We start from the raw sequence: 12,720 nt of genomic DNA, 5'->3' as shown, positions 1-12,720 counted from the left end.
CAGTTTTATTTATCTAATAACAAATGTAACGTAGCCTATATTATGTAGGCTCTTTCGTGGTGTCCCCATACCGTTACAGTGGCTGAGTTTCCCCAGCTGCTGTGCTATTCCCGCTCCGATCCTGTCCACTGTAAGACACCCCCGACTCCCTGTGGCCCACATGGTTGATTTTCGCTTCCTGTCCGCACTGCTGATCTTTTCACCAGTTCCAGATGAGAAATCAATGCCCTCACCCCAGGCATGTCGAGCAACGGGTATTCGATTCGCAGCTGATGTAGGCAACCCTTACTTGGATTGAGCCAAACAAGTGAAGCATGGTACATTCTGCAAAGCCATATCTGAACAGTTTACTTGTTTCCGAATTTCTGGAAGTATTACAACTGGAAAAAACTGCCGCGGTCTCGGTAAGTTATTAGGCGTGGCTTTCGCAGTGTTCACTCTCTGTATCTGGACTGCATATTCTGAATATGATCCGGATAACAATTCAAAGCGTTTTACACACTGGTGTGTTTTGCAAGGATGAGCATTGTAGCATTTATTGTAAACCCCGTTCAGTCGTCGTGCGCACGATTTAATTGCCTCTGGCCATTTGGTAGATTTAGCCAAAAGTTCATCCTTTAGGAAAACATCGTATTTTAAGGGTCTATTCAAAAAAGTGCAAACAGTTGAGTAAATGTTTAAACTGAGATGCAATTCCCGGGTTTTGCGCATGAGATAAACTTTATGTTGTCTAAAATAGATTTTGCTGTACCCACGGTCATGAGGTCCTCTTCATCGCGATTATCGAGTTTTTCTTCCAGGGATTCTCTTTGGAATCGGTGAGTTGCATTTTTGTGAATCATATGTGTTCTGCATACAACTTATTTTGATTGTAAAGAGAGCACTTTTGAACAGCCTGACAACTAGGACTTATGTGAACCGCACTCGCAGTGACAAGACGCAAAAAGCGCACGTCCAAGTCTCTTCTGGGTCACGCAGTGGTTGTATGTCTAGTCTATTTCCAAATGGCCACATAACGCTATCATATTGATCTAATTTGCAGCTCCATTTTAAGTATTTATAAGTAAAAACATAGCAAGTGGCAATAACCCACATCTATTAACATATAGGCCCTAAGTATATAGTATGTAAGACAAATAGAGATGTGGTTGGAAACCTGTTATGTCTCTTCACTGACCTGCGTCCATCACACAGCAAATTTGACAAAGGCTATGGAATTCGTTCACTTGGAGAGTCTGTTTTTCACTCAACTGTGCATTTCTCCTAACTTAAATTCGAAACTAATATGTATGAGTTTATGGAGTTTATGCATTGTGTTGAAGCATGCGCAGACCTCTTCCTTGTTTATCCTCGTCATCAATTGTGGGAGGGGATGAGTTTGCGTGCGTGCGCTGGTGTCAGAAAGCAGAGACCATCAGGACGAAGGAAAAATCGGAGGAGAGAAAGGGAAAACTGAGAATGAAACGGCCATCGTTGGAGTTGGAACCATCCTTTATATAAAGGGATTGCATTTTGTTCCTCAAACAATGCAAAATATAAATAGGGAGATGGAATGAAAATATTTTCGTGCAGTTTAAGCCTTTATCTTATGCTGGATTAGGCAAAGCAAGTGGGCAGGAGATACCGTTGTTATTTAGATGCGAGTGCCCAATTAAATCAAGAAAAGGAGGGAGCTCTGTCTATTGCTCATAGGGACCCTGGGTTCAGTGAACAAAACTGCATTGCCTCTGTAGATCGTTGCTGATCTTTGTCAGTCACGCTAGTCTGAAGAAGGACACATTCAGCTCATTTACCTTCTGTGATTAATGGTGTTGATTCTGTGAATTTCCTTCATCTATTGTGCTGGGCGATAATTTGCCAAAGGATGCCGGATCAGATATCGGTGTCCGAGTTTCTCTCGGAGACAACGGAGGATTACAACTCCCCCACTACATCAAGCTTCACCACCCGATTGCAGAACTGCCGAAACACGGTCAACGTCCTGGAAGAGGTAAGGCCGCTAAGACCATTCCATCACGGATTTTAGCAAGCAATTGGGCGTCATGTTCAAGACAGGCCGACAGTAGGCTAATACGCATACACATGCTCGCATATGCATGGATACACTAAACAAACGCTTTCTCCATTAGAGTAAGATTCAGACTACTGCCTCCGCTGCTTATGAACTTTGTGGTTATCCTCACTCTCCCAGCTCTTAATATGCTCGCGCTTGGGTTCCCCACGGCCATATAGCTAGCTAGCTATCTGGACAGATATTCATAGGACTGATAAATGGCCGGTATGCGGAAGGATCCCAATGTGAAACACTAAATTTGGGTCTAACCATAAACCTTCAACGTTTCTACTTCAGGCTGTTTAGACAAAAGAGTGGCCGATCTTTTAGACAACAACAGATAACGGTACACCTTGTTTTGGTCCAGTGATGCGTAATGATGACCCTGGAATTTGACTTCTCAACGTCAAAAAGATACAGTCGAATGCGGCACTGGAAACGATCGTTTTCGGCTGTGTTGGCATCCGGTGTAGAGATTTTTTTTGTGATAGACTGCCATGAAAAGTCTCACATCCGAGAAAGATGATGTGTTGCCTCATTGACCATTACGAAAAACAAATATTATCGCAGTCTGCAGCTTAGGCTATCAAGCGTAAGTAGCCTATACTGATCCACAAGGTATTTTCATATTTTAAATGTTATCCAGGCACAACGATTGTAGCCTATATTTGAGAAAAACACATCTGTTTTTCAATATTAGTAAAGCGTTACTGATGCGTCATTTTTACAGTCAGTCTTGATGAAAGTGTGTTTATCCTATCCGTTCCCCATGTAGGCCTATGCTAAAGCTCGTGTAATTAGATCCACAGTTAATTAGTAAATGTAGTGAATGGCATCAAACCCACTGGAACGTAAATGAAGACAGAAGGGCTAATGGTTGTCATGACCTAGTTGTCTGTATTATGTTTATTCATGAACGTGTTCTTGGGAGTGACAAATCGGCGTGCCACTTCAAGCTGCACACAGGCATGTGGGCATGCTCTGCTTTAAATAAGTACATTTGCTCTCAACATTAAACCGAGATGGGTAATGATTGACTTTAAGGATTATTTTAATAAAAACATTTTTTCCTTTGTAATAGTGCTTTTAGTTAAATACAACCCATTTCAGATTAATTTGCAAGATCTTATTTGATTGGATCGATAGTGTGAATTGTTGCAATAATTGATTAATTCAATTAAGTTGTATGTATGGCCTGCATTCGTTTTAGAGCTAAAACCTTTGACCTTTGACCTCATTACACTGTTTTGGGTTCTGTAGTGGTCTCAGTAAAGCAATACAGGTGTTTCTCATGCCTTTGTGCATTAGTCTGGTACAGCTCTCTGATTTCAATCTTCCATATCTAGATCCAAAGATATAATGTCTGTAAATCGGTTAATAACCTACATATAATCACACAGTTTTCATTTGGTACTGTTAATACAATGGAAGCAGAGAATTAATTGTTTTGAAAGAGATCAGGTCGTCTGAGATCAGGTTCTTGTGTATCCACCCCCTCTCTGTCAGAGCGAGTGAAGATCTGTCATGTAGAGTCATGGCAGCCCCTCTCTGGCCGTGAAGAAGAGCAGAGATTTGTGATGGGCTAAGAATAGTCCAGTGTGCTTGTGTCGGCTAAGAGGGAGAGGTTATTCTCCCGAGCAGTGGTTCTGGGAGGAAAGGGAGAAAGGAAGAGAGGGGGGGGGGGATTAACCTACTTACACACAGGCCAGTGCACACCTGACCTTCCATGCAGGGTCTCTGCTAAGAAGTGAAGGTGTTTGATTCTCCATCATAATGGAGCCTGCTGTGTTCACACTACATAGGCAACTCTTGAGAAGAGGCAAATGATCTGAATGGATCTAAATGCAGACAATATTTTAGTGAACTCTTGAGTGCATTAGACTCTTTGATGTCACTTGGTTATGCAGACGTAAGGGGACTGTGCATAAACACTGTCTATTAGACAGCTAAGCACATATTGAGATGGGTTGAGGTTGCGGCAGACCATGTCTTTTGTTGTGAATGTTGATCCAGGAAAGTCTCGACTGGGATGAGTCATCTTTCATGTCAGTCCTTGCCCTGACAGCCTTTTTTAGATCGGTGTTGTTGGCTTATGACCACACACACACAGACAGATACACACACACACACACACACAGAAGAGAGAAAGAGACATTGTCACAAGCAAAAGCCCACCGCGAAAGACTGTCCCGCAAACCATGTCTAATGATAGCTTGTTTTCAAGCAGTATGTTTCCAACTGTCGTAATATTTTCCCTTGTTTTGCACACGGACGTGCAGTCTGATCTCAGCATGCATTTTCTTAGATGACGTGATCTGTCTCTTGGTCCGAACTTCCCTCTGCAAGTCCGGTCCCTCGATGACATTCTTAGTTTACTTGGCTTAGTCAACTCTGCTGCGGCTGTGGGCTCGGCCGTGCGGCAGTGATTCCCCATCTCTCGCCTGCCATCCTCTCTTGCTCCACGCTCCCATGTGAACTCACCATCCTCTCTGACAGGCTCCAACTAGCCCGCATGAACTCCCTCTCTTCTCCAGCCAGCCTGACAGAAAGCCAGCCCTCCTCTCCTCTGCCATATACTCTACACTTTCACGCACGCAGAACCCCCCCCCAGCCCGCCATCCTCACTCTAATCCCGCATTCCAAACATGGCCTCCCTCGCTTGATAATGGTTTCCATGGCACGGTTCTCGTTGTGCCCCCTCTTTGAATATGAAGAACAGATGGCACAGTTGATGTATTGAAGGGCCGTGTTGGTGAGGGCTCTTGCCAGCACAGACGTTTCCACAGAGGCAGAAAGAAGAGAAAAGTATAGTGTGAGAGAGAGAGAGAAAGAGAAAGAGTGAGTGGTAGAGAAAGCTGGGGAGAAAAAAGACTCTACCCTTCTTTTCCCTCTCCACTGCACCACCCATTCATTCGTTTACATTCTAGCGCCGGCGTTTTTGTTTGGCTCTTCACAGGCCAGCGGCTGAGACTGACGGTGAGGGGTGTGGAGAGGCCGGCAAGGGGTGTGTGTGGGGGGGGTGACGAGGGCAGGCCGGGAGGGCTTCTGTCTCTATGTCCTCTTGTGTGCTCCCCGCGTGTCCTGCTGTGTTTGCTTTGAGCGCGCTCAGGGGCTGACACAGGAGACTCTCTGTTGTTGTGGGGGGCTGCCTACAGAGGAATGCTGCCAGTGTGCAAAATTGGCCGAGACCGGGGAGGGGGGTGAGGGGGCGGGGGCACCAGGGCCCATGGCTCACAGAGAGCCCAGGGGTGCTGAGGCTGCAGCAAACCTTGCAGACACCATCAGCAGCCTGATTAGCATGGATACAAGTTTGGTAATATGCTAACTGGTCGCTTTCTGGCAATATTGTTTTTGATAGCTCTGTGAAATCTATTCCTTCATTTTTGCAGGGTGTTCTGTCCCGGATCACAGAACTACATATTGCATCTAGTTTGAGTGGCCAGTGAGAGCAACAGGTGTGTTTATCTGTCTGTCACATGGCCATATTTAATCAGAATGAATTTGTTCATAAAAAAAAAGTGTCAAATTGTTGTATAGTGTTGCTATATGGTATATTAGAGAAATTAGGAAAACACAATGGCTGTTACAGCAAACAGGTTAGATAGGGTCAGTTTCCTCTACATAGAGCACTAAAAATGGAGATTTTAATTTAAAAGTTTTTAGTCAGAGGCTTTTTTTAAACACTTCTGTTGTAGCAGGACACTTTCTAGGCAGTCTCACCCTCTTGTTAAAATGCCTAGCTATGTGTTTTGTCATGTTGTACAGTTCCTACCAGCATTCCCATTTAAATGGATGTATGAATAGATACAAAACCGCACACATCCATTTTAAAGTCTAAAATTCGTACCCTGCTCTCTATCAAAACCACACGATGAAAAGACCTAAAACTGCTGATGCACAACAAAATAATCCTGATCCAGAGCTAGCATATGGCAGGTCTTCTATCTTCGTTAATTCCAACTAAAAACTAGATGGCATTGTAGCTAAATTCATGCTTAAAGTAATCATCTGTAGTTTTACATGTCTAGGGATAGGAAAACAACTGCCAACCCCCCTCTGTCCCAGAGTGAAATGTGAGTTCAGATGGCCATGGGCTTCCATTCGTCCCCTGGCTGGACAGGCTGGGCAGTGAGCAGTGGCCTGTGACAGCTGGCAAGTAGAGCTCCCAATTGAGGCGCTGGAAGAGCACAGAAATGTCAGCGTTAATTCAGAGCCTTCTCCATTTTTTTCAGCTGGACTGTTTTTCTGCCACATGCACACACACGCACACGCATACACACTAAGATTTAAAAAGTGCTTGTCAATCATTTAGCACCACTTAGACCCCCAGCAACACTGAAAGCTTGGGTGAGTGGATTGGTGTATTGATGCACCTTGACTAGACTGGACACAGTTAATGGAGCAGCCCTCTAAAAGCTACAGGAAGGATGTCACCGGTGCTCCTGCCCGTGTGTTTGTCAAGTGAATAGACAAGACAAACTACTGTGTATTTGTTAAAAGAGTCAAAATGGGCTTTGGTGTTTCAACCTTTTCAGATGAAAAAATGTACTGTAGCGATGTGTGTGTGTGTGTGCGTGTGTGTGCGTGTGTGTGCGTGTGCGTGATGGGAGGGTGAGCTCATCGTGTTATTTACATGGATAATTCCCCCTGAACTGGAAAGAGTAGCCCTGTTTTTAATGGGCTTTTGGCAAGACTGGCCTTGTGGCCATCGGGGATGCCGCAGTGCCTCCCCCATCACATCCACCCCTTATACTCCCAATAACACACACACACACACACACACACATTCAGCATGAATGTTGAGTCTGTCTGGCAGGGTCCCCCTTGCTCAGACCATGGTGACAGGACTGATCTGGAGTGGCTGCTGGGTGGCCAGATGGGAAACTGGAGGATTTACCTCCAAACATTTGTTTTCCTGCCACGCTCCCGATGTGTCATTGAGGTCAGAGCTGTATATTTGTAATCAGCCCCAAGCACCGGCCATGTTCACATTGTTTGTACAAAGGACGTGGGAGTGTGATTTGATTAATTTAGTATCATTTCGACATTTGTTTGGTGTGTAAATTAACATAAATATTGTGACATAGTATGTAAGAGACACTTATTCTATTAAAATCCTAGTTCATTAAGAATGTATTGATTCACATTCACATCCCTGTCACCATCTCTCTCCCTGCGTGATAAAAACATGGCGGGCGATTCTAACACTGCCTCTGGGGAGCTGTGCGGTGGCCTCCCCGCTCGGCCAGTGAGGATGAGGATCTGCCCGGGACCTCTCTGGCCTCTTTGTCAGCACAAAACTGGCATGTAGAGCCACACATAACTCACAATTGCCCGGCTTGTCATTTCTCCTCCTTTTTCCCTTCCGCTCTTCCTTTCGTGCTTTTTTCCTCCCCCTCTCTGCTGTGTCTTTGTCTGGGGGGGGCGGCTGGTGACGTGGTGGCGGATGGGCAGGCGTACGGGAGAGCGCGGCGGTCCCAGCCTGGCCCTGCGTGGCTCAGCTGCATTGTTCCGCAGCAGCGGCGGCTCCAGGAGACTCCCGTGCTCACAGTGAGGTCACCTCCCTCTCTCCCTCCCTCAGCTTTTGGTGCAGAGTGGAGTGAGACAAGGGCCACCAAGGTCACGGGTGTCAGGTCTCTGGAAACATCAGCACTGGCACATATTTAATTTCACTGTGCTGTTCACGGCACTATATAGAAGGATTTAGGCTTTATCTGATCGTGAGAGGTTATGTTTTGTTAGCACATTAAATGGTGTTAAGATGATGTAGCAGGTTGTAATAGTGGTGTAATAAAAAATAATTGAAAAATAATGACACAGAGCTGTTGTCATGTGTGTAGAGTATTCAACAACATATTTCTGTACTACCTGTTATTATGGCTCATGTTCACTGTGTAATTATAGGTATAAGTACAGAGGAACACATTTAGACATGTGCTATTGCATTTTATCTTATGCAAATATATCTTGCCCATAATTTACAAAACTGTCTTATTGCGATATGTTGGAAAGTTATTCATTGAGTCCAGATTCATATCATTATTCTATTATCACACACATTATTTCTTCAAGTCAGTATGAAAACAGCATAATAAAAAAGGACATTGGACACAAGAATGCTAATTCTTCCTTTGACCTCTTGTTTGAGGAATCCTTTGGAAAAGGCCCTGTCATCTGAATGGAAGCTCCTATCAGAGTGTGGAAGCGAGTTACGAGGGGCCGAAGAGTCCTATTGGTGCCAATTTCCTGTGGAATGTTCCTGTCTCCACCCTTGTCCTTGGCGTGGCTCGTGTAGTCGTGCGCGGGTCACGGGTTTTGACAGAGGAGACCCCGCCGCAGCCCTGCCACCAAGCCACTGCAGACGGCTGACGAGCCCGTAGCCTGGTGTCCTCCGCCCCCTCTTCCCTCTTTCCATTCCTCCCTCTCTCTCCCCTCCTTCCTTCCCTCCATCCCCGGGCAGTCAAGTGTTTCAGTGCGCTCTCTGGGGGACAACTGTCCTAAAAACAGCCACTAAGCTTTATAACAGCTTATCTTCCATTGATTTCTTTTAAAGGCTAGGCAGAGCTGTTGGAGAGGATGTGGAGAGGGTTTGCATTTTTGCAGCCTTTTTGCGAGGAATGTCATATGATGGAGTAGTGCATGTTTGTTTTTATATATACGAAAGGGTGGTGGAGGGAAATGGAGTTCATCATACGATTGAATCTCATATGGTAGCAATGATACGATCAGATCTACTTTACTCTCCCCATTTGCTTACAGATCTGCAGGCCTCACTAAAGGAGTTGGGTGTGCTCTTGTTGGTTTTGCTGGAGTGTTTCATTCACCTGGTTTGTTTTTTGGGTGCACAGTAGTGCCTGGCCTCTTTTCCAATTCATCTGGAAATGAGATGCGGAGGCTAAGCCGGGCACAGGACAATGTGTTTCCCGCGTTCTGCCCTACGGGACCCTGACCACCTGGGCTCCTGGGCTCCCCTCTTTGGTCTGCCAGTGTTTGTGCTTGCACACGTGCACTCGTGGCCCCTCGGACTGAGCGTGCCCAGACCCGTAAAAAAAAAACGTGGAGGGGACTAGAAGGAATAACCCCGGAGGATCAGAAATATAGCCGCCGTCATGGTTACAGCGTAAACATAGAACAGGACTCTCGACGGCCCGCTCTTGCCTTGCTCTCGTCTCGTGAGCTCCCGTCCAAGAAGGCGATTTTCATTTGGGCTTCAAATGAAGTGCTGCGGAGTTGTAATGTTGGATTATTTGAAGAAATATATTCCCACTCTCCTGTCGGCCCTAAGTCATTCTGACAGAGCGATCCGCATGAAGGCTGCTCCTGGCCTCGTTCCACCACTGCTCCTGGGCTGTGCCCATCAGTGGCGGTGTATCACCCTGCCTCAACATCTGACTCATAAAACCCATGAAAACCTGGCCTCAGCACTTTTCTCTGGGCAATACACTCCGGTTTCCCCTGCACACCACTAAAGTGGGCCTTTTTGAGCTTGGCAAAAACAGAGAGAAAGAAAGAAAGAGAGAGAGAAAGACAGAGTGAGAGAGAGAGAGAGGGTTGTAATCCCAGAAGGGTTTAGTGTTTCTCCACAATGATAGCTGGGCCCAGTGCGTTTGCGACCTAAATATTTGTTAAGCAGTGTGCTTTTTCTCCTGGTGTATCTGTTGGCTTTCGAGTAAAAGTCCTGCATCTGCACTCACAGGGTTAATTTTTCAGCATGACCATTGTTGGGCCAGGCAGTGGGAGTCTGAAAAACAAAGTAAATGTTTTTAGGGAGATGAGGCTTCTGAAAGGTTGTGTGTGTGTGTGTGTGTGTGTGCATGTGTCAGTGTGTGTGAGAGAGAGAGAGTGTGTGTGTGTGTGTGTGTGTGTGTGTGTGTGTGTGTTTGATGCTTGATGCCTGGGTACAGCTTTTTTTGCCAGCCCAAATGGAGAACTTGGAGTGAGAGAGCTGTGCAGAGTTTGTGCTATGATGTCATAGGCTTGTGGTGCTAATGAATGTAGCATGTCATGTGTTTTCAATGGAAAACACTGAGTAGGATTTCCTGTGCCAGACATGCATGGCCTTGGTGTGGGTGCATGCATGCAAGTTTGTGTTTGTGTGTGTGTGTGTGTGTGTGTGTGTGTGTGTGTGTGTGTGTGTGTGTGTGTGTGCGTGCGTGCGTGCGTGCGTGTGTGTGTAGGAGCCTGTGTAAGTTCCTAAGTGTGTGAATGTCCTTGGTTAAAGGGGATCTGGCTGAGAGCGCTGATCAAAATAGCAGAGTCAGAGCTTGGGGTCCATTACAGCTGCAGTGGACTGGAGATACACACACACACAGAGAGAGAGAGAGCACACTGGAGATACAGAGAGAGAGAGAGAGAGAGAGAGCACACTGGAGATACAGAGAGAGAGAGAGAGAGAGCACACTGGAGATACACAGAGAGAGAGAGAGAGAGAGAGAGAGAGAGCACACTGGAGATACACACACACAGAGAGAGAGAGAGAGCACACTGGAGATACAGAGAGAGAGAGAGAGAGCACACTGAGAGATAGAGAGAGAGAGAGAGAGAGCACACTGGAGATACAGAGAGAGAGAGAGAGAGAGAGAGAGAGAGAGCACACTGGAGACACACACACAGAGAGAGAGAGAGAGAGCACACTGGAGATACAGAGAGAGAGAGAGAGAGAGAGAGCACACTGGAGATACACAGAGAGAGAGAGAGAGCACACTGGAGATACAGTGTTTAGTGGATATACACCTATTGTCATACAGAAATGTCTATTTGTAGGTAAATGGCACTAATTGTCTAATGTTTAATTTAATGGGGCAATGAATACCAGAAGAAAATGCATTTTTAAACATAATAATGTATATGTTAGCATGTTTCATACATATTTATGCAACATGTATTACCTTTTGTGACTGATTTGGTAACATGTCAAAATGATAAGAAACATAATGAAATAGTTAGAATAGGTATTATTATTGTAGCAGCCTACCAGTGTGAAGGTTCAGTTCCCCTGATTTCATACACTGTAATACAGGGCAAAATATAGCAATACTAGATTACTTCATGTCTTCAACCCCAATACACTCTAGCATGGGATGAAGGCAGCTCAGGATCCACAGGGCAGAGATGACAGTTAATCTCTCAGCAGATCAAGGCTGTGCTGATGAATTGCATGGGATCAAGCTGAGGTATATCAAATCCATGCACTATCTATTTTTTTGTTCAAAGTCAATCTATGTGCAGAGCAGGGTGTGTGATTTAGCGATCATGCGCAGGACAGATGACCGTGTCAGGCCCCAAGAGAGCTCATGCTGCCCATCACGCTCCTCTCTCTTAGCCCACATCACACCTCTGAGAGGCGCTGAACTGACCCCTCCTATAAAAAAAAAAAAAAAAAAAACACTGTTTGTCACCAGAGTGCCTCCTTCTAAAGGTCAGCAGTTTTTCCACCAGTATGAAGCAAGTGCTTGTCTCATTCCATCATTTGTGTTAGAAAGGGTATTACGGGCAGACATAAGACTCTGCGTACACTGCTACTGCCAGTGGCACCATGAGAATCATGTGCGTGTGTCTTCTCTCCTACTCCTACGCCTGATGTCTTCATCCTCTGCATTATGTATATCCCATCAAGCTGGCAGCAGATTATCACAAATGGCACAACCCTACATACAGTATCTACAGATGCAATGTAGCCAGTTTTGCAATATTCACTCACCTATTAAAGCAACATCGTGATTCCTTATTTTCCCAAATTTGCTGGTACTCATTAGAGGGTTAAAATATTCAGAGGTCTTCATGCAGAAAATATTATTCAGTGCACCATATTATGCACATTTGAATGAAGGGAGCACTAACGATGTTTCCCAAGATAGCCATTTTGTTTAACATCTAACTACAAACATTACTATTCAGTATTATTCTGATATACACGTTAAATTCAAGTTGTTTTTCTGGTGTGTAAGAGATGTGCTGTCGGTTTTTGTGCTTAATTAATCAAGATGATTTTCGACATATGACTAAAAAGCCACTCTTCAGTCGTCACTATGTCAGCATGTAAAGTTGTATTCAGTTATGAGTGTGAATATAAACTTACTAGGTTTATTTGAGGTTTTTATTCTTCCCCAGACTAATAAATTGTAAGTAGAGGGTCTAATATACAGTAACTGAAAGTGGGACATTTAGTAAATGTACAAGTAGTTAGCTCTCTCATTTTTTGTTAGGGACAGTGTTTTACAGTGCAGGATTGCTATGATGTGGACCGGTTTGGTTCAGTGTCTGGTGGTGCTCACTGGAAAATTCTAATCTAATCTAATTTCCAGAGATCTGCTTTCCTGACTATCACATTAACACAAGTACACCCACCATTTTATCTGTATGCTCAGTGGTGATGAACCTCAGCACCTTGCTCTGCTCTACCTGTTGAGTTTCAGGTACGCAATGCTCGTGCTGGCTCCTGTCACGTGACTGCTGCGCCATTGCTCTTGATAGCTTCAGTGCTGTGGTGCACCTGACCTGTGCTTTGGTCAGTCTGGTGGAGAGAACAGCTCCGGCTCCATCTGAAGGGCTGGGAAGAGGTGGACAGGCGAGAGGAGAGGTGGATCACATGCTCTGTAACAGCTGCTGACCACACTGTGGGCCCTGCGCCCGCGTCACAGCTGCTGTCCAGTCCAAACTCCTCTACT

General features: G+C 45.2%; 1 protein-coding gene across 5 annotated transcripts in view; it reads left to right on the top strand.

The window, feature by feature from the left end:
* Positions 1–240: 240 nt before the first annotated feature.
* asap1a (ArfGAP with SH3 domain, ankyrin repeat and PH domain 1a) overlaps positions 241–12,720 on the top strand; it is a 38,527-nt gene continuing 26,047 nt past the window's right edge. For 4 of the 5 annotated variants that reach the window (XM_048250241.1, XM_048250233.1, XM_048250251.1 and 1 more), the window contains exons 1-3: positions 242–404; positions 740–818; positions 1,864–1,990. In XM_048250241.1, coding sequence (XP_048106198.1) covers positions 760–818; positions 1,864–1,990 — 186 coding nt within the window. In that variant the 5' untranslated portion in view covers positions 242–404; positions 740–759. Of the gene's footprint in view, positions 405–739; positions 819–1,863; positions 1,991–12,720 lie in introns of all 5 variants that reach the window. The other variant, XM_048250223.1, reaches the window with a different exon arrangement.

The sequence above is a fragment of the Alosa alosa genome, chromosome 1 (assembly GCF_017589495.1).
Source record: "Alosa alosa isolate M-15738 ecotype Scorff River chromosome 1, AALO_Geno_1.1, whole genome shotgun sequence".
NCBI classification, from domain to species: domain Eukaryota; kingdom Metazoa; phylum Chordata; class Actinopteri; order Clupeiformes; family Clupeidae; genus Alosa; species Alosa alosa.
This window is presented reverse-complemented; position numbering and strand designations above follow the sequence as displayed.